This window comes from Chelonia mydas, chromosome 22 (assembly GCF_015237465.2).
Source record: "Chelonia mydas isolate rCheMyd1 chromosome 22, rCheMyd1.pri.v2, whole genome shotgun sequence".
NCBI lineage: Eukaryota > Metazoa > Chordata > Testudines > Cheloniidae > Chelonia > Chelonia mydas.
In genome coordinates, this window is record NC_051262.2 from 10,451,912 (window position 1) to 10,475,035 (window position 23,124).

The 23,124-nt window shown below is 45.7% G+C and overlaps 1 protein-coding gene across 9 annotated transcripts in view; it reads right to left on the minus strand.

The window, feature by feature from the left end:
* Positions 1-23,124, minus strand: part of GRAMD1B (GRAM domain containing 1B) — a 289,702-nt gene that overhangs the window by 50,506 nt on the left and 216,072 nt on the right. The window contains exon 1 of one of the 9 annotated variants that reach the window (XM_037882226.2): positions 8,488-8,610. The exons of the other annotated variants lie outside the window; for them this stretch is intronic. Coding sequence (XP_037738154.2) covers positions 8,488-8,498 — 11 coding nt within the window. The 5' untranslated portion in view covers positions 8,499-8,610. Of the gene's footprint in view, positions 1-8,487; positions 8,611-23,124 lie in introns of those variants that run through there. 9 annotated transcript variants of the gene reach the window in all.

The window sequence follows — 23,124 nt, forward strand, 5'->3', positions numbered from 1 at the left end:
ATAGGTTGCTGGAATTTTATGCAGTACTGCTGTCCTAAACAATTAATAATGGACAACGTTCAGGAAACCTCTCTGGAGCATGACTGCATTCCAGGGTTGCCACATGGTTCTGAATGCTCTGTTCTCTACCACGTCCTGTTCTATCTGGCCACCGCTCAGGTATTCAGAAACCTAAATACACTTGCAACATAGAGAAACTTCTATTAAACAAAGGTTTAATCCATCAGGACTATACTAGAAATAGGGTCATTAAAACAAAGGATTGAGCAAAAGGAGATGTGCGTAACACTCACACCCACCCTCACCTGCAAAGGCTTAATTATTTATCTGGCTTATGAGATACTGTCTGGACCTCTTTAACCTAGAAAACCCATGAAAGCAACAGGCTCTTTGCAAGATCCCAGCTGGTTCAGTTAGAATTGACATTTTCACAGTATTTTTGGCATGAATGCTACCTCTCCAGGCTGAACAAAGGATGTGCCACGGTGCAGTGTTTTAAATTAGTAGAAGCACTGCAGTGTGCCTAAGATCCCCAGTCATGAACCAGGCCACCTCACTGTGCTAGGCACTGTACAAACATGCAGCAGTTTATCAGAAATGTTTATGTCCACTTAAAGTTTGGATGAAAGTTCAGGATGGTTCTAAATGTTGTGTTCTGGGGTTACTAGGGGTTACATTAAATCAAGGTAATGAAACTCGTTAACGAGGTACCTCAAATGTTGAGCTCGACTGATAGCATCTGCACTGCATAAGTGTTCCACAGCACTGCATCAACTTCTCAAGTCCCGTCTCTGGCATGCACTGGGCGCAACATAAAATCTAGGATGGATTCTCTGAGGGATGTCTCTTGTTTAGTTTGCTCCAGAACTCAGGTCAGGAACTTGAAATGCATGTCCCCAAGATACGACACTAAATCTGTCTGATCTGGTTCACTCATCCCAACTACAGCTGCATGAAACTCATTGGCTTTCTTTGTAAGGTTTGTGCAAACTTTTCTCACCAGTTTCAGTTTGAGTGAGTTCAAACGTTCACAAGTTTCACTTTGAGTTCCAGCTTCAAACAAAACTCCAAAACATAGAGAGAAATCCAATCGAAGTTTTGCTTGGTTTTAGCTTAAAACTATGAAAGAACATTTAACCTTGCCTGGTTTCCACTGGAAAGCATAAAACAGCCCTGATTAGCTCAAAACAAGACCTCCATGTATATGTGGAATTCAGCTCAGGTTTGCCACAAAGCTGGAGACCCTTTTGCCCGAACTGTCCAGAGTTTCAGTTTTGTAATTAAACCCAGACTGAGACAGCCTCTTTTAAAGGTTGTAATGAAGGTTTTGCCCGAACTCCAACTTATAGATACAAACATATGCACGAAAACAGACAGACAGACACATACAGCGTCTGCCTAGTTTTCAAATGGTGCTTTTGAGAGCAGAAACTAGTCCAGAACATTTACCATCTTCAAAGCGCTTTACAAAACATAAATCCAATCAGTTTGCACAGCACCTCTGTTAGGATTATCACCACTGCATAGACAGGGAAAGTGAGAGAGAGATGGACTTCTCCAAGGCCCTACACTGAGTCAGTGGCAGAGTGGGGACTGGGACTCAGGAGATTCTGGCTGCTAATGTTATCACCTGATCATTGGACAACAGTGACTATCCCATTCCTGACATGGAGAGCTCTGCTGGAGTGCACATAATGTGTGCGAAGAGTCTGTTTATTCAGCCTTTCTATTCAAGCACAAAGAGGACAAGAACAACACACACATTACACAAGTGCGAAGCCCTGTCCTCACTCACCTCCCCCCCCACCTCAGCCCCTGAAAAACTCTCCGCTGCTCCTGTTCACTCCCAGAGTTTTGAATCTGACCCAAGGAACAGCCATGACGAACGCTTTTTGTTGTTTCCATAGTGACCAAGGCCTGCAATAGAACCGGGAGTCCATGCTTCAAATGCCAAAATGGATTGACCCACTTTGAAAAATAATAATAATAAATAATGCTTTACAGATCTCGCTGACCAGAGTCCGTTCAGACCCTCAGATGCCTCTACAAGGTGGTCTTGAGAAGTTGCTGTAGATCACACTAGGTGACAGAACAAAAGTGATCTAGCCAGAGAACAAGCCAAGTCCCTTTATGGGATACATGGGTCAGGGAACATCTTTACATTCTGTGTCTGTACAGTGCCTAACACAATTGGGTCCCGGTCCATAGCCGGGGCTTCAAGGCACTACTACAAAACAAATAAATTAATAACGAGGGGATGGCTAGAGAGATAGGGAGAATTTCTGCTCCCACCTGCTCTCAAGTCAATGGAGTGACTGCCTGTAACCTGGTTTAACATAGCACAGAATTAGGCCCTGCATCCAAGTAGTGGGAAAAGAAAACAGTCTATCCTCATTACATAGCATATAGAGAAGTTAACTGCTCACATTCAACCCTTGTGTAACTCCACTGAAGCCCATTAAATGAAATGACACTAAGAATGAATTTGACTACACAGATGATGAGACAAAAAACCACTTTCTACTGGAAGATTGTCTGGAAAGGTTTGTATCCATGGACAAGTGGAGAATATACTGAACAGCAGTGTTTGTGAATGTTTACAAGTGACACCCATGTTCTAGAGGTATGCTTGCATCCCTTTGAGCAATAGAGAGACCCTCAGTACCACCCCTCTTGTCCTCCGGGGGTAACTCAAGCAGAACCTCTGGTTTTGACTGAGTTTTCTGACTAATTTTGAACCCAGGATGTTCAAGTGGTCTTGGAAATAGGCAAAATGAGTTTGGCTATCCTAAAATATACTGAAATCACACCGCATGTCACTAAAATGAAGCCACCTCTGGGTTAAAAAGAAACCATTTAACAGCCCATACCAATACTACCCTTAAAACAGTATTCTGCAGCAATGGCCCAAAACAATACATCTTATGACTGTGATATTGCAGCATTTTGAGCTATTACTGTAAAATATCATAGTATTATTTTAAGTTACAATACCCAATTGTTTAAGAGAGGAAGTGAAGAATATTAAATCGATTTGAACCTGCCAGATGAAGAACGTGAACTAGAATTTATCCAGGATGGTGATCATTACATTGCAAACAGTGCCAAGGAATTATTTTTTAATGTCCAAGACGTCTCATTGGAAAAAATGGCAACTTCAGCCACACAATGCTCTCGAGCAACATTGGGGTCACTCGTCATTACTGAAAAGGAAGACCGCCGCCTGCTGAATAACCAACACCACTTCCTGTAGCACCTGGTGTTCCTAAGAGGTCTCCCAGCTAAGCCTTGACCCAGCCCAACCCGCTCATCTTGGGAGAACTAACAGTATCCTATCCTCACAAATAAGAGAATATTTTAATATCGACTTCATCTGCACATCGCTCAAGAAAGTATAAAACTTAGTTTAAATTTTAAAGAACAAACACACTGAAGCTACTGTCCCTACCTCTGGCTCCCCCAGTTTGTCCTGTCTGCTAGACTGTAAGCTCTTCACGGCAGGGAACCGTGGTTATTTGGGAATATTGTACAGTGCCGAGCACACTGGGCTTGATCCTGCAAGGTACTGAGTTTCAAGTGCTTGTGTAGTTCCATTGACTCACCTGAAATTAAGCATTGGATCAAGCCTACAATTGGTGCTACAAAAAATAAAAATACAATAATAAAGAGAACATGAAATCATAGTACCTTGGGGCCATTCAGAAAGGCTAATGTCAAAGCAATACCTCTTTATGGACTAGGAATGTGTAAAGAGAGAAGCATCTGGTCAATGAATAAATTAAAAGTTAGTTCCATGTTCAAAAGTTAGACGTGGACCCTTGTTATAAATTGTTTCCTCCACTTTCTACTTTGACATGGGTAGAACATGCCACCTATCTAGGTTTCTGTCATCTACTCATAGATAAGTGACCCAGTCGGAATGAAATATGAAGCAATGAAAAGCACTGCTCAAATTCAAACTAAATTCAAACGGAAACTTGTGAGAGATTCCAAAATACTTCGTTACTTCCCCTTCCATTCCCTGGCCTTTTTTTTTTTCCCCCCCTTTTCATTTTTACTCCATCTCTGCCCTCCTGGATTCTATCCAAGTGAGAAGTGCCACATACAGGTTAGACAAACATTTGTCAAGTATACTTAGCCCAGCCTTAGCTCAGGGAGATGGACGAGAGGAATTCGAGGTCCCTTCCAGCCCTACACTTCTGTGATTCTTCTGAGTGAGGTTGCTCTCAGCATTTCTGACCCAAGAGGGAGCAGAGATCTCTTGAGATCTCACAAGATTTCCTGCCCAGCTTTACACACCAAAGAGATCTGGGATAATTCAGATCTGAAACCAAGCTGCATGTACTTTGCCAATCCCCTGAACTTTCTGAAGTTCACCTGTTTTTGCTACTCACAGTTTACGCAGGAGATTCCCTGACCCCCAGTCTCCATGAGCTGAACTCACTTGGCAGAACTGAAATTGAGGATATTGCTCAGTGATTAGAGGCTAGTGAAGGAATCTGGTGCTCCACACAGTATATACGTGAGACAGCATGGCCCAATGGGAAGGGCCTTGGACAAGGAGTCATGAAACTTGAGTTGCATTCCCAACTCTGGCACTCATTCTGTGTGTCACCCTCAGTTACCTCTCTGTGCCTTGGTATCTATGTCTATAGAATGGAAGATATACTTGCACATATTTGGAAAGTGCTTGGAGGGGGCGGGGTCTATGGATGAAAGAATACTTATTATATAACCAGCTTAGCAGTGACTGAGCCCAGGCTTGTGTCTAACACTTGAATGGGGCAAGGATCAATACTTTATGTATACACGGGCAAAGAATTTCAGTACAGCTGAAAGTTAACAGATTGGCAACCCTCAAATTGAAGTCATCTATCTACACACAAAGCAGAGAGAGTGTACTGGAGCAGCAGCATAAACTACACCATCACCAATGTGCCTCAACCCTGACTTGAAGGTACCACCTCCAGTGGTAAGATTAGAGTTACTCTCTGCAGCTTCCCTGCAGAAACTGTCAACAAGGCGGATAATAGTGCCATCTCTGAAGGTGGCTTTTCTGTGATATGGACTCGTGTCCAGTGGAAACAGGGTTGAGACTCACTAACTCATTTCATGCAGGCTACCAAACAGCCATCAGATGATGGTAACTTTTGGTCACTCCCAATCTGGTTTGGCTTCAGAATGGAAACCTAAGAATGAAAATCTCTATATATACCTTCAACCTATCGCCCGAGCTTCCCAGTCACCCATGTCTAGTAGCAATATATTGCTGTTATACAGACTACCCTTTGGGGGAAATCATATAAATTTAACAGGGTGAAACCAATAGGGTTGTACATAAATTACACAGCATTCTATGAGCATCTCTCTATAAACCTATCAGAGCGTGGGATCCTTTTGACAGAATTTTTAAACAACCCTATAGACTTAAACAGAGAATTAGATCCTGGCCATAGAATGCTAGTAGTTGGTTTAACATTTCTATTGGAAAGGTTTTCATTCTGTATGAAATTCTACAACATATTTACATAGGCACAAGATAAGATTAAGCAAATTTCATGCTTCAGGGTTCACTGCAGGTGTCAAGAAGGAATTTGCCCTCCACCCACTCACAGCATTGCATAGTCAGTCAAATGTATTCTTAATAATGCCATTGCTTTTCTGTGAATGCTCTGATATTGGTCACTGCTAGAGGCAAAACATCAGACCTGGTGGATGAAAAGTCGGATCTCTCAAGGAAATTCCCATCTTGCTGTGTTTGAAACAGAGCACTACTTGCTCCCCCGTTCCCAGCCCACAGTGGCTAGCAATACTTCTGGAGATCGCAGGGAAGAGATGGGAGATGCTTTCAAAGCACCAGCAACAATCTGGTAGCAGCGTAAAGTAGGATGGTGACTTGTACACCCAACCTCCATTAATGATATTGTCAACACAAAAATCATATTTTTATCAAGCACTGTTCACCCTGAAGGAGCACAAAGCACTTCACAGATTATTTACTGAAAATCCCATCCCCACTACTGAAATACAGCCATGTCTGTGGTAGAGTGAGGCAAACCACCCACCCGCACATAATGTGATGCATCAACAGTGGAGGGAAATTTGCCTGTCAAACTTCTTCAGACATGTGCTTAGCAGACAGGTTATTGGTTTCTAAGTTCTCCACTGAACAGTCCCCACACAGGCAGGGGCAATGAACTCAATGTCTATTACTTAATAAGGATGAAGTGAAACTAACTGGGATATGAATTTGGACCGAACTTGTGCTCCCTGTGTCCCCACTACAGAGTTGACAGCTCTTGTGGTTTTATCGTGAGTCTCGGAATATTTGGTACTTTTCTGAAAGGCCCAGAGCCTGGGGACCCTGTGCTTACAGGAGAATTGCAGCTTTCATTAAAAAGAAAAAAATATATATTTCTAGCTATCCGGGTTGTGGAGAAAAATTGCAACCAGAGTGCACCCTAAAGGTTATAAAAGCAAAAGACAAATAAACAGAAACCCAAATTTTATTTTTCATCTCATGATTGGGGGAAGCGGGGCGCTGTGGGGGGCACGAAAGGCTGACTTGATTTTTCAATGCTTGGAACAGGCGATACTGTCCCTATAGCAATATTCATGGGTAGGTATGTGGAGGAGTTGCCACAAAAATCCAATTCAGTGCTAAATAACGATGTTGTTCTTTGGACGGAGACCTGTACGTACACCTCACAGTGGTAACAGTATGACCACATAAGGTGAATGACCAGCTACTCTTGCTTCCCATCCCACTCCCCCTCCCGCAACGTTCCCTCAACAAGGAGAAAACCGTAATCGGGGGAGGTATGAACCTAGCAATGCTAGAGTCTTCCTGGACACATTGCATTCTTCTGGCGGGGGGAGGGATTGGTAACAGATTGATGAATGCCTAAAGGCGCCTCATGCCACATCATGCTAGTGACAACGCGGGGGTGGATAGGGAGATTGTCTTTCACAGGACAGGAAGATGAAGCAAGAGGCTGACATCCTCCCACTCAGTACCTGCTGCTCATATGGATCGTCTTTCATAGGCTAATGGAAGATGCTGTGATCTTCAGAGCTGGTTAATGGGGATCAAATCGATTTCCTCTGCTGATCACCTGATGCTGCTCCAATTTACTGTCCTGGAAATATCAATATTCCAGTCCCCCGTCCCCCACACACACCCTGCCTGGCAAAGCAACACTCCCAAGGTAAATGTTAACAATAAGCCAGGTTAAGGGGCTGCCCAGTGTCAGAAGCCAGCAGTGCAGACACATGGAATCCGGCAGAGGTGAAAACACCTATTAGGTCATGCACAGGCCACCCCCCATTGGGGACTGGTGCAGGATTGTTTTTGGCACAGCATATTCTCTCTTGCTTTGTTCAGCTTTAGTTTTAAACGAGTCAGGCAGCTGGGGGGGAGGGGGGGTGCGGGCGCTTCCCTTGACAGAACATTTCCCAGCCTGGCAGAAAATTATTCCTAAAATTCAGCATTAAGTTTCCTTTGCTTAATTTCATATTGCTGGACCAAAAAGTCGCCAGCTCCAGTGTAACTCACTCAGTTAAAAGGACTTACCCCAGAGATGCATTTGGCTCACACAGTGTATGTCTGTCTCTGTTAAAGAACAGAGCAATTTCTGCGACAGAAAGGGCTATATTATCAACCAGCTGATTACGGAAAAGCAAATAATTTTTCTCAGGGCAGAGGATTTGTAAGTGTCCCACTATTGCTAAACACTGACAGTACATTCAGTCCTGCTTCCCTATCATCCCCCATCAGACACAAGCCACCTGTGCGGACCCTGGCCTGTAAAGTAATACTATACACACATTGCCTTCCCCCATCATTGCAAATATATAAACAGGGGAGGATGGAATGCAAAGAGGAGACAGAGAGTGTGCATGTGTTGTAGCCAGGGAGCACATGGGTACACACACATCCCTGCAGCAGCTCTGGCTGCTGCTCCATGACGCATTGCTAATTCAACCATCTCTCTGTCTTGGGTCCCCTTCTACCTCTCTCAATCCTCCCAGATGTTTAGACCAGCAACAGCCTCCTTTCTGAGAGCTGGAGCAGGGGGACGGGGGCTGGGAGAAAGGAAAGGGAGGGTTGGCAGGATCCGACTGATCGTGTCATTTTCAGCAACTGAAATCACTGCTTCAGCAATTCCACTGCAGGGGGTGGGGGGATTACCCCAACAAGAGGGAAAAACAAAGCATCTCTGCAACATGATGTCACACTCGCTGCTAATCTCCCACCGAAGAGAGACGAGCAGCAGCAACCAACATGGACTCCAGATTTAATCTGCCTGGAAAGCGTATGTTCAGGCAGGAGATTTCTTCCTCCACCCCCAGCAATCCCGTGCAAGCCCACAGTGCCCAGAAAGTCTCTCCCCCATCCACATACGCTGCAAACAGAGCGCACCACACACAGAGGGGCAGAGAGAGACGCACAAGCATCAGCAGAACGAAGAGGAGAGGAGCACTAACCTGGTAGCCATTGGGGACCGTAGCACAGCGCAGAGCCGCTAGGAATTCATTCATTCATGCAGTGGTGTGTGGGGGGAGGGTACTCACCTCCTGGACCATTTCAAAGCCCTTCTCTAAAGAAAGAGGTGGGTGGGGGCTCAGTGGCTGAGCGAGCCCCCTCTGTCTGCAGCGCTGCAGAGCTCTGGGGTCCCTGGCATAGCTCCGTTTCTCCCCCTCCCCCACCACCTCAGCGATGTGGGCTTTTTGGTTATTTTATATATCTATCTATTGTTGGGCTGTATGTATGGAGGGCGCTCTGCCTCTCTCCCTGTCAGGGTGTCTCACACACAGCTGCTTGCTCGCTCTCACACGCACGCACACATCCACACACACGCACAGAGTCTGCTGGCTGGCTGCTGGTCGGTTTACATAATGCAACCCCTTTGGTGCAGTCAGCCTCCTCAATTATTCACGTCTGTCCTGAATGGTGCGCTGCCAGGGCTCTGGTTTTATACAACGCTCCCCTGAACCTCAGAGAGTGCCGTCCAGCCAAGATGAAGCTTACAGGGGGGTTTGCAGGGACACCTCCCCGTTAAAAACCCTATGCATGCACACACACTAAATATACTCTGTGGAAGCTCCAAAGCTTGTCTTTCACCAACAGAAGTTGGTCCAATAAAAGGTATTACCTCACCCATCTTGTCTCTCTCCTAGATATATATTATAGCCATACAGACACTCCCCGGGTTACGCAAGACACTACTTACGCAAATTCGTGCTTACGGGAAAAGTTTTGTAAGCTAGAAATAGGAGGGTTGGGGGGTTTTTTTGGCGTAACGTTCGGGTATACGTTTCCGACTTACACAAAAATTCGAGTTACGCAAGGCTTCCTGGAATGGAACGATTGCATAAGTCGGGGAGCATCTGTATATCCCTGCCTGCTCCTCTCATCACCACTACTTCAGACTATTAAAACTAATGGGAGAAAGTTCAAAACCTATCTGACTTTTACATCACCCAGGGCTTGTCTATCTAACAGGGAAGTTTTAGCTATTATACCAGTTTCGTTAAACAACAGTTATACCAGCCTATCCCCCAGCATCAAATCTCATGGGAGGTTTTTTCAGTTTATCTTAACCCCACCCCTTTCAAAGCAACATAAACTAAACCCCCCAAAAGGCCCTCTTATATGAAAAAGGGCTTGTCTACACAGCAAAATTAATTACAATAGTTATTACGCTTTCAAGTCAATCCCAACCTTAATCTGAAATAACTCGCAAGTGTAGACAAGTCCTTTCAGAGTGTCCAAGAAAGGGGTTATGTCCGTATAACGACGGCAGTTTAAATTCACATCTTAGCTTATACAGGTATGACTTTGGGCTCTTAGCTTCCTTTTGTTGCATTTTACCCACTCCCCATCATGACTGGGGTGGGTCAGTTTCTCTTTTGTTTATAATCATTTACACCTTTCACTTCCAAATGCAGGAAGGGGCTGATCCCTCAAGGTGCTAAACACCATCAACTCTAGTCAAAATTAATGGGAGTGGAAGATGCTCAAAACCCAGCAAAAGTGCTCAGTACCTGGCAGGATTGGGCCACCCCACAATCCACTAATGTCTGGGCTGCAAATACTGTAGGGAATTTTAACTTTGAAAATGCAGATTAGTAGCATTGTCTTCTTTTAACTTTAGGCAAACATTTCCATTATACATGGAATATCCATACACCTTTTTCTGGCTTATTTTAGTTCACTTCCAAACTGGATTTAACTAATTCAGCAAAAAGGAACTCAGAATAAGAGTGCCCACACACAAATTATTCAGGAATAGTAATTCCAAGACAGTTATTCCTGAATAGTGACATCATTGCAGAGAAGCCCTGAGGCCCACCACAGGAGTAAACACTAAAATGAATCTTACCCCTCAGCCATCTTCAATTATTTTCCAGCAGTTTATTGTTAAACATTGTACATTAACAATACACACTGTTTATTGGTTGTCAGTAGCATCTTCAATATGCGAAGCAGTTTCCTAAACAGAAAAGTAGGCACAATCCTTGCCTCCAAGAGCTGACAAATAAGAGTCTTGCCCATATATATACACACATGCACACGCTTGTCTCATACTATCACAATGTTCACATTGCTACGCTGAGTAGCTTTGCTAAGTTATTGCTGCGATTTAGCTCATGAATTACACCTTACCCTCCCTATTGTTTGTAGTACAGTACTGCCAATCCCAAGAATCCAAACATCATGAGTCAGAGCCCCAAATCTCATGAGATTGGCTTAAAAATTGGAAGATTTTATTAAAAAAAAAACAAAAAACAATAAACTGGGATTTCTTTTTATTTGTCTTCTGGTATTTGAACTTCAGGGTCCACCCAGATCACGTTTTCAAGCTTGTCTATGCAACCATGTGAGGGCCAGAAACTTTCATGAAGACAAAAAGGGACACTGAGATTCTCATGTGATTACAGGACTACAAGTGCTCGGACTTTGAGAGAAGCACCAAATAACATAAGACACGATAACAACTGTAAGAGCTGGCAACATTGTGAGTCACTTCACCTTATCCGGTAATATCTGAATTTAGCCACCATCTGTGCAAAGGATCCTTAAAGGACAGAACTTTCCCCCCATGTGGAATTGCACTGACGTTCCCCAGGACAGGGTACAAGCCTAAGGATCCATCCACAGAATGAGGCTTTAGGTCCCAGTCCTGCAATTCTTTGTGCACGGGCTGACCTTGCACCAACATGCAGCTCCATTTAAATCAAAGGGACTCCACAGAGCATAATGCAATGCAGAAGCAGAGCCCTAAGACTTTAATTTATTGGACCATATCTTAATGTTTTTTCCCTTCTGTGAAGTACCTAGTACACTTCTGGCAACTGTATAAATCAATAATAAAAAACACAATGGGGTTCTTCATGGTGGTGCTTAAGTACTTCCACAATACAAATAACAATACTAAACAGTAATACTGCAGTATCTCTCTCTCTCCAGGTACAAAAACAGGGTGGAACCATAGTGCCACCATAGTTAAGGTTGCATGTAGATTTTCATTTTAATGGGGTGAAAGCGTTCTATAAAACCTATTTTGAGTTAGAGGTGTAATTTCAAATGTTTACAGTAGTTTATAAACTGCTTGAATTTTCTAGAGCATTACTGGAGGCAGAGGGACCAACATCCTCTCCCCTCCAAAACAAAACAAACAAAACAAAACAAAAACGTGTTTACAATTATTTCAAAAAGCACCAAACGGCCAACATTTTTTTGGTGTCCAATGCTTTTGTATAACCCCTTTTGAATACGTAGTAGAGCAGTCTGAGGTGTGAAATAAAATGTGTGAGAGTCACTGCCATGCCTCGTTGGAAAGGATGTGTGTGAAAAGTTGCAACACATTTTGTATGAATAATTAGGTTTTTAAAGTCACTGTTTTTGAATGTCCACGTAAGAGGTATCATGACATAAGATATGACGACAGCATAGGAGTTATAGCAACACAATAATAGTGCGTTTAGGAGGATGCAGTGTTGCAGACATACTGCTTACTATTACTGCACCCTAGAGGACGCAACTGTAATCTACCCTAACACACTGAATCTCAATCCCTCCCTCCTCCCCCTACTTAGGGGCTAGACCACAGATTTGATTTAAAGAGTCTGCTCTTACCTTTGAGCTAATGAACCTGTTAATTTAGGCTGTACTAGAGGTTCATGCTGTTCGAGCCAGAGTTCTCAGATTGAACCCCTGCAGACACATTTGGGGATTTGAATATCTACAAACCCCTGACAGTTGGAATGAGCTTTTCTGCCCAGAGGAGTGTGTAATCCATGCTAACAAAGTATATGTGGTTTTGTCCCCCTCTAGTGGCTAAATGATATGTGATGATGCCGTTACTTGAGTCAATCACAGGGAAATGAGCCCTGGACGTTTGCATTTAGAGCAGTGATTTTCAACCTTTTTTCATTTGCAGACCCCTAAAAATTTTTGAATGGAGGTACGGACCCCTTTGGAACTCTTAGGCATAGTCCGTGGAACCCCAAGGGTCCATGGACCACAGGCTGAAAACCACTGATTCAGAAGCATGAGCTGCTACTGCTTTGGCAAAAGGACTAGGACCATTAGGACAAAGCCAGGAGCAGACTCATAAACCTCAACATGTGGTGTTGCCACTACTGAGCAATGAAGAGCCATGCTCCGTGAGCAAGGGATATACAATATTTTCAGTAGAAGTGATTCAGAGCATTCTGGATTAGCCACGGTATCTTGCAGTGGTGGCATACGAAATGGGGTCAAGATATTACAGCTTGACAATACTTTGGACATGTATTAGCTCATCTCCTCACTCACTCACTGCTGGCCCTGTCTGGCCAGAGCCATAGTCTCCCCCATAAAAGCCCCACATTCATGTACCTCCCTCCTCCGGTCAAATTAGGGCTCATCATGTAAAACTTTAATGGTGGCCTCACTGTACTATAGCAGCATTATTTTCTCAATGAACGGACTGTGTGATAATTAAATGTGTCAATCTGCTGATACAAGGGAATGTGAGGTCACCAGCAAGGTTTTTCATGATAGAGTGAGTTAGATGAAATCAAGGTACATATGGTCTTCTACTGTGTACTGGAAATGAAGTGAATGCCTTTTGGAGTGTGTTATCAAGAGCACTCTAGGCAACGTGAAGATGGCAAGCAGTAAGACTTTCCCCTTAACTTGTTACTTTCATGCTTTCAAGGATTTGTGCCCATCCTGATGCAATCTTAACTGTCATTAATTTAGTTCTGTTTAGGATAATACACAAGGTAGGGAGAGCTTTGACCCAAATTGTGATGGGTGAATGACAAACCTTTCAGGGTACAGAGAAAAGTTCAGCTACCAAACTACTTGTGTCTAATAAAATTGGGCACTTGTATTTCCAGCCCCAGATGGAAGTCGTGAAAATAAAAAGTGATTTTAAATAAAGAAAAGTTCATTCAACTCAGACTTATTTCTAGTGATGTGTAAAGATCAAAATATTTGATAGTTCAAAGAACCCAGAATCTCAGATGCTTTCCCAACCCTTATGAGACCTGCAAAATTTGGCTGGCACTCTCACAACAAGCTCTCTCATTACATTTCAGTCTCTTCCTGCTAGCGTTCAGGTTAGAAATATTGTGAAGACAGCATCTCTCATGGTATTTTGGTGGTACTAGTCTGGAACCAGGAAGTGCAGGGGACTCTGCAGAATGAAAAGTAATCGTGGGGAGTGGGGGAATTATTCAAAAACTTTTTGCAACCTAAAACTAAAAGTATCAGTTCAAGCTTGGTTTAAGTGCTGGGGAATTCTTATTTTATCTGAATTGGTTTGTGCCTACCCTTGCATTTTATGATTCTGGAAACTTCCACCTTCAATGATCAATGCTTCCTCAGTTAGGACCTCACCTTTTTGAGGCTCAAGACCTCAATCCTAGAAGGATCAAGATGCAGGGCTTGAAATCAAAGAATAAAGAGTGGAGACAGGCCCAAATCCTAACCTTGGATCTGAAAAGCCCAAAACTCTAGGAAGGTTTGGAATATAGCTCTCTATAATGGATCAAAGAAAAACTCTAGCTCCACATAGTTCTGATTCTGGGGGGTTTGAAACCCAAACCTGGATACAAATTTTGTGGCTCAAGTCATACCCATCTTTAGCAAGGACAAAATTAGCTAGATTTAGGATTCTATTTAGCTGTATCACTTAAGAATTTAATAATGTAAGCCCTAAGGTTAGGGCGAGGGTAGAGATGCTGGGCCAGGTTCAGCGTTTAGCATGACCCACGGACAGTGTCTAAGGTGATGGCCACAATGCAACCTGAAGATAAGAGTTAGACTACAGGACACAATGTTTTGGAACAGGGCAGGACTGGATTATGTCATAGGCTGTAGCATAGTCAAGGCTTTGTGTCAGGGATTTCATAGTGACCAGACAATGTGAGCAGATTAGTGTTACGGTGCAGGTTGTAGGACTAGAGCTACGGTTCAGGGTTGAGAACTAGCGTTAGGACTAGATATTTAATGCTGTAGGGATAGGGTCTTGAATGCTGAGCGTAAACATAGTATGAAGTGTCCCCAGACCCTAGCACTAACTGGGGGAGTGACAGTACCACATAATTAATTAATCCTCTGGAAAGGAGAAAAACACTCACAACAGGGGGTACCCAGGTAATGCAGACCTGCTTTGAGGATGTTTTATACAGGGTGGGCACTTCTCTGGCACGCTGCTTAGTGCTTACCCTAACGCATGACTGCACCACCGCTGCCTGCTGAAGTCAGGCATTCAGGCTGCTGGCGCTGGCTTCTGTTCTGCTGTCTCAGACCCAGCTGTAATATAAGCTTACTCATTAATATCGCACATCTCAGGTGATGGGAAATGACGCACCTGTCCAGGTAATTAAAGTCCGAGGCTGATGATGGATATGCGGGAGGCAGTCCAGTAACGGTACATTTGGGTCTATAAAGATACTGCTGGTGCTGAAGACAAACTTTGTATTAAACAGGGACATTTCTACCCTCTTCACACAGGGCATATTTGAAGCATAAAAATGGACATTGGGATTTAAAAAGCTTGCCTATAAAATCTCCATGAGGAATGAATGATCTGAATTGGAAACAAAGAAGAACCTCCTTTTGCCCTCTGTCTCTTTGTCCAATTTCTGAACAGGACCTATTTTAAATGTTTAACGTCTTTGGATTTTCCCCCCACTTCTGTTTCTGGCCTTCACCCAAAGGAGACATGTCAGAAATCTCATGAGAGGGCGCATCTTCAAGGGATCTCTAGCCCAGTTTTGCATTCTCAGGAGTTGCAGATCATCTGGATAGTATTAACACTTTCCACACAGATAGCATTTTTTTCATGTGAGGGTGTCCAAATGGCTTTACAATAGGTAGGTATCATAATTCCCATTTCAAATGGGGAAATTGAAGCATGGATGGAGGGATAGTCTGGACCAAATCACAAAGCATCTCAGTGGCAGAGGCTGAAAGAGAATCGTAGCATCCCAACTCTATCCACTAGACCCTGCTATTAAATCCAAACTCTCAGCCCCGGGAGGTTAAACTTTTACTAGTCTCTATAAAGTAAACTTGTCTCCAGAGCCACCCACACTATCTGCCTCCAGCTACAATATGTAGAAGTAAATGATCAGGCATGCACAGCACATTTAGTAACAGCTTGTGAATGTGACGTGGGCAAAGAAGAGAGAATTCAAAGAAGTTGTCAAATGATGCATTTGTGGAATACGGAAGGAAGAATCCAAGGCTTCTTCACGCCAGACACCACCCAAGAGCGGGAGGGAAACCCCAGCAAGTATGTCTTTAAGAGGCAGAAACCCAAAAGTAGCTGACCCTAACCCTGACACACACAACTCCTGCTATCCAGACTACCTGCTCCCTGGTGTACAGAGCTGGATCAACCTGTTCCCCAATCCATGAAACAAGCAATTTTAAAACCAAAAGGGTTAAGAGAGTCCAGGAAGATTCTATCCCACTCCCCAGCGCAGGGGTGGGCAAACTTTTTGGCCTGAGGGCCACATCGGGTTTCCGAAATTGTATGGAGGGCCAAGTTAGGGGAGGCTGTGCCTCCCCAAACAGCCAGGTTTGGCCCGGTCCCCGACTAACCCCCTCTGCTTCTTGCCCCCTAACTGCCCCTCCAGGACTCCTGCCCCATCCACCACCCCCCGGCTCCCTGTCCCCTGACTGCCACCGGACCCCTCTCCCCTTTCACCCCATCCTCTCATTCCTGACTGCCCCCCCCCCGGGACCTCTGCCTCATCCAACCACCCCTTCTTCCTCACAGCCACTGGAACCCCTGCCCCCATTCAACCCCCCTCTTCCTCACCCTCTGACCGCCCCGACCCTTATCCACACCGCCGCCCTCTGACCACCACCCCGAACTCCCCTGCCCTCTATCCAACCCCCCGGCTCCCTGCCCCCTTATCGCGCTGCCTGGAGGCGCTATAATCACACCGCCCAGAGGACCAGGACAGGCAGCCGTGCTGCCCTGCTGGAGCCAGCCACGCCACCGCGCAGCACAGAGCACCGGGTCAGGCCGCGGCTCTGCAGCTGTGCTGCCCGGCAAGAGTTTGTCGCCACGCTGCCCAGAGCATTGCACCGGTGGCACAGTGAGCTGAGGTTGCGGGGGAGGGGTAGGAGGCTAGCCTCCCGGGCCAGGAGCTCAGGGGCCGGGCAGGAGGGTCCTGCAGGCCGTAGTTTTCCCACCTCTGCCCCAGCGCATAAAAATGCCTGTGTCCCAACTCAGAATATTACACAGGTTCTAGCCTTTTCCCAATTGACGGAACAGGCTCAACACCCTTTCTAGTATCCAGGGCAGGCTTTGCCCAGTCTGAAGACCATAGTACAGGCTCTCTCTTTCCCTCTAGGAATGTGAAATGGTGCCTGTTCCACATCAGATGCATGGAATGGGCCCAGCATGGAATGTGCCTTAGTCCCAGGGCACAGAACAGGCTCAGCTTTCTCCCAAGTTCATAATACTGCCCACTCACCAGGGCACAGAATCTGCTCCTTTCCTGCTGCATGTTATGGAATCCATCTGCCCACCAGATCATGGATTCTGTTCCTTCCATAACACCGAACATTGTACAGGCTCCACTCTCTCATCAGGGCACAGAATTCTGCTTACTAGTTCCTGTTCAGTGCATGGAATGTGCTCTGACCCTTCTCTCATACATAAACAGGCTCTAGGCCTTGGAACCTTGTACTTTTTCAGAGGCTCTGCGTCCGCTCCCACCCTGATGCACAGGGCAGGCTCTCAAAATTTTGTGGGCAAAGAGAGGCTTTGCCAAGGCTCAGCCCTCTCACCACTGCAGGTGCAGAGAGCAGGCGCTCAGACAGGTGTCAGATCAAGCACCCCCTTCTGGGTGCTCTGAACTGACAATGACATTTTTCATGGCATGAGACACTGCAGCTGCCAAATGCTTGTGGGTTCCCACAGTAGCGGGGGAAGAAGGGGCAGGCAATCATTTGCTCAAAGGCACTGGGTGGAGGGGGAGAGAGAGAGAGAGATTGTTCTTCAGGAACAAAGTGTAACCATCTTAACTGGAACACACAAAGAGCCAGTTCTTAGTAAGAACTTAATCCAGGATTAACAAGAGGTCAGCTACCTCTGCCAGGAGACTGCACAAAAAGGGACTAATTAGCTCTCCCTAATGGCACAAAGGGAGCTGAAGGTACTCAGGGCAGCATAACCTACACCTCAGCAAAGTAACACAGAGCTCCACCCATAGTCCCCAACGTGACACCCTGGGAATTTGCATGTGAAGAACCCCTTCCCAGAATTAGGAAGGATAGGTTCACACTAAGGAATAGGGGGCGGGGGAGATTTAGGCTAAGTATCAACACAACAAGATGTATGAGACTGGAACAAAACCTCCCAGTGGAAGAGCTAGAACCTCCGTTGCGTAGGACACTCATCTTCCTAAATAAGTTTCCCCATGGACCAGCTGTCCTCCCATTTGGGATTGCATAACTTTCCTGGGGAGACTACAGCAACTGCCTTTATGGGCAAGTAATATCAGTGAGGTTATTTAAGGTGCTGTTAAGCATTCTTTAATGTAATGTAACAGCTGGGAACAAGGAGGCACAGCACCAGATGACCCGACATCTCTGCAGATCACAAACCAGTGTTTCATAGATTATTGGTGGACTGCAGGCCCCAGGCTGGGAACCAAGTGCTTGGAATATTAACAACGTAGACAGGACTAAGCACTAGGAAATGAACGGCAAGGAGTGGCCTAAGTGAACTATGTCTTCTCCATCTCGAATTTCTATGATATTCCAGGAAGACAGCTGTTTATGCGATGAACATCCATGGGACTCCCAAGGGAATGGCAGAGAGCCTTATCTCTTGAGATATTCAAAAACCAAACTGCATTTATGAGAACTGGATGGACTCTTTAGATATGTGGCTGAGTAACGAGTTTTAGATAAGGATGGCCAGAATCTCGAACTGGACTTTGTTTCAGGTTCAAGAGAATTATCTATCATTTTCAGGACCGGGAGTGGCAAATGCTGAAATGCAACCAGCAGCACAAGGATCTTTCCAGCCACAGAAGAAGCCTAAATGCCACATATTTCATGAGGACAGCCCAATCTTGTGGGATTTCCAGGCAAGATTTCCAGGGGTATGTTTGAGGCAAGCGGCACAGAGCAGAGGAAAGACAAGGAGATAAACAGGGAAACTGGTGAAATCTGTGTCTGCAGCCAGCCCTGAGTTGTGTGACTTTTGTCATACCCCAGAACTGGGGCTTCTGCTATAAACAGACTCCTCTAATTATATTCTAGCTCCATTTCCCTAGAGAGGCCTCTTCCCCACAATCCTCATTTCACACCCATATCAACAAAGACCCTCCCTCACATTTCATACCATAGAGACCCTGCCGTCACATCCAATAGCTCAATAAACAGAGACCCTTATCAACAGAGACAACCCACTACGTATCATCCTCCAGTCAAACATCCGTCACATTTCACAAGCCTCTGAACATCAGCTCCCACCAAATGCATATAAGCAAGAGACCCCATCAAATTCAAGTGTCTAAAAAGGAAACATGCGGGCCCCATTCAGATTCTATGCTGCTAGAGACAGAGAATGAGGCACCTATGAACAGGGACAGCCTCATCCATTTCCACATTTTGATTAAGCCACATCGCACTCTGCATTCATTTAAGAGATGTGACCCTAACATTATAGGTCACCCAAAAACTCTAGGCTTATTCTAGATCAATGGGGAAAAAAAACAACAACACTGTCTTCCAATACAGGAGAGCAACCCCTTCCTCTTCAAACCACTTTACCTTCCAAACTCCAAAAAATATTTATATATACTTATTAGTGATAGGGGAGCAGGAGATACCAACACTGCATTCCCTGCAAACACCACTTTCCAACACTTTACTCTTCGCAGAAGAGACCATTACATCATCTACTCTGACCTCCTGTGTATCATCACAGGCCACCAAATGGAACCCAGTGACCCTGAATGGTGGATGTTGCTTTTTCTAGGAGTCAATAGAAAGCAAACCCCCCAGGGGGGTAATCTATGCTGTACCTTTAAGAGGTACAGCTCAAACCTCACAGTCCAAGAGGAAGTGGGATTAAGGTGGTTTTAAATCACTTCCGTACCCTCCGAATCTAGGGCTGCTCCAGAGGGTGCAGAAGCTCCCAATGTAATTTAGAGAGCCTTGGGGGCCTGTCGAAATTATGACGGCCCCCCAAGCTGCCCTATGACAGAATCTCTGCAGTGCTGCATGATGTGGTCCTGCCCCAATGCCCCTCCCACTATGAGCCCCAGCATGCCCCCTACACCAGAGACCATACAGCTGTGTTCTGCAGGTCTTCTACTAGAGCAATCCTCAGATGCAGAGCATTTAGAGCCTCTCTCCGCCACTCCAGCCCTTTTACCGATTGGAAAGAGGCCAGAGTGGAGGATCTTACCCACAGCGTGGTGTTGGGAAGCATTCTGTTGCTAGGGGTGTCTTTTTCAAGAGAAACAGAATACCAATATTTTGATTATATATGGTCATTAAGGAAGCCACATGATGTTATTTTAAAAAGTTGAGGAGTTAACCCTAGCGACCTGGCTAAAATCCCCAGCTGGTCAAAATTTTCCATATTTTGAGTTTTTGATAAAATATCCCATCCCATCCCCCAAAAAATATTTTGATGGAAATTTTCATTGAAATGGCATTTCAGGCATTTTTAGACCTGGTTGAAAACTTGAAACTTGAAAATGGAAAAATTTAATCAAAACGCTGGCATTTTTAAAAGTAATAAAACAAACAAAATACACATTTTTAAAAAATCCTACATTTTTATTAGTATTTTGTTTGTTTTTACAAGCTTTACTAAATTCAAACATTCCTCTTGCCTACATTCCACTGTCAGCTTCCACTGGATGTAAAAATCTTCCTCACTTCTTGTCCTAAACTGTTGTGTCCTGTTCCAGTGCACTGCTAAACAGCTGCTGCATATCTCACCCCAGAAATGGCTGCATTTCGCTGCTGGGTACCATGAAGATGATACTGTATAACCCTGCTTTACCAGGCAATGGGAGGCTTGATTCAAATGAAATCAATAGGCAGCAGGTTTAAAACAAACAAAAGGAAGTATTTCTTCACACAGCGCACAGTCAACCTGTGGAACTCTTTGCCAGAGGATGTTGTGAAGGCCAAGACTGTAACAGGGTTCAAAAAAGAACTGGATAAGTTCATAGAGGATAGGTCCATCAATGACTATTAGCCAGGATGGATAGGGATGGTGTCCCTAGCCCAGGGGTGGGCAAACTACAGCCCGTGGGCCGGATCTGGCCCGCGAGCCGTTTTAAGTCGGCCCGCGAGCCGCACCATGAGGGTCAGCCCCGCTCCGGTGCTCCGGCCGGGATGCTGTGTCAGGACTGCACCACATGGCTCAGCCCCGCTCTGGTGCTCCAAGCAGGGTGCAGGGTTGGGGGCACACCACACAGCTCCCGAAAGCCATGGCATGGCCCCGCTCCAGCTCCTACGCGCTCCAATGTGAGCTGCAGGGGCGCTGCCTGCAGATGGGGCAGCGTGCAGAGCTGCCTGGCCGCGCCTCCGCATAAGAGCTGGAGAAGGGACATGCCACTGCTTCTGGGAGCCGCTTGGAGCCTGCACCCCCTGATGCCCCAACCCCCTGCCCGAGCCCTGATCCCTCTTCCGCTCTCCAAATCCCTCGATCCCAGCCCGGAGCACCCTCCTGTACCTCAAACCTCTCATCCCCAGCCCCACTGCAGAGCCCGCACTCCCAGCCGGAACCTGCACCCCATCCCGCATCTCTGCCCCAGCCCTGATCCCCCTCACACGCTCTGAACCCCTCGGTCCCAGCCCAGAGCACCCTCCTACATCCCAAACTCCTCATCCCCAGCCCCACCCCCAGAGCCCGCACCCCCTCCCACATCCCAACCCCAATTTTGTGAGCATTCATGGCCCGCCATACGATTTCTATTTTGCGATGTGGCCCTCGGGCCAAAAAGTTTGCCCACCCCTGCCCTAGCCTCTGTTTGCCAGAAGCTGGGAATGGGCAACAGGGAATGGATCACTTGATGATGACCTGTTCTGTTCATTCCCTCTTAATCACCAGGCATTGGCCACTGTCGGAAGACAGGATACAGAGCTAGATGGACTTTTGGTCTGACCCAGTCTGGCCGTTCTTATGTTATATTTAGAACACTGGCATCAATGGATTTTATTCATGGAGCTGAAGGAATACTTTTTATTATTGCTTATTGTTTTACAGAGCCCAACAGGGTGCTAGGCACCTTGCAGTACTGATAAGAAAACACGGCCCCTGCCTTGAAGGGCTTATGATCCAAAATGCCAGACGGCACAATGAGAAGTGTGTAGGCAGAACCCTGCACCCATTCCAAACCCCATGGCACGGGGGTTTGTCTGAGTGCCTCTCATTACAAGGTCAGTGCACAATTTAAGACAACAGCCGGAATAAGGAAAGAACAAAATAACAGGGTGGGGATGAGGGAAGTAGAGCATACATAAAAAGCAACAATGCTGATTAAAAAGGAGAAGAACAGTGATGAAGAAGAGATCCCATTTAATTACAGGTCCTTGTGGAAACACATTATAAATGCTGTCTTCTCTCAGCTTATTACACTGTAGGATAGATTTAAATTTGATGCTCTTCTATTCGGGGAGCACCGATATGCAGATAGTTTTGCATAGCCACTGGGGGGGTGAGAATCTGTAAAACTACATCCCATTTCCCAGTGCATACAAATCCTACACTCCGTACAGGGAGATGACCCCCACCCCCAAATTCCCACTTCCAGTAAAGGGAAAGCAACCCTCACGTGCTTCATTCCTAAACAGACTACACACAAAAGAGGAGAGAATTGCCTGACATCAGTATAAAGCTTCAATAGTTACCAACACAGACAAGCAAACTGCACATCAGCTGTTCTGTAGCACTGGCTGTACTGCTCTCTGATGTTTACCCCTCCTTCAAATCCCGCAGTCTTCTCTGCTTCCCACCCTTCTCTGCACCCTGCTCCTCCCTACCCAGCTGAGATCAACCGGGGCCCCTAAGTGACTTCTCCATCCTTCCCCCAAAGCACTTCCTAATCCTTCCCCCAAAACACTCCCTGAACCATCCCCAATCCCTTCTCTTAACACATTTCTCCCCACTCTCACTGGTTGAATCATGAGACCCCCTTATCCTCACCTGACCCCATTCCCCTAAGAAAGCCCTTGATTCCTTTAAGCTCCTGCTGAAGTCACCCAAACCACTAAATGGCTCCCCAGTTGTCGTCCCCCCTCACCCCCCATCATTCCCACTATCTGCTCCACAGGAGCTCCACTGATTCTCCCCCGCCTTCTATCACTGAAGCCATACCTGCCCATGAGAGGCTCCCCACTCTATGCCTTCCCCTTAGATACCTGCCCCTGCACTGAATCAGGTCATCCCTTTCCCTAAGTGACTGCATGATCCTGGCTACAAAGGGTACGCATGCTCCAGCATATACAGCACTGACACGTGACCATTCTTGGAAGTTGGGTCCCGTTCTGTAGCCCGGCTGTCTGATTTTTAGATGAAAAATAATGAGAGAAGTAATATCAGTGTTACTTGTTAGGTGAATGCCATTCCC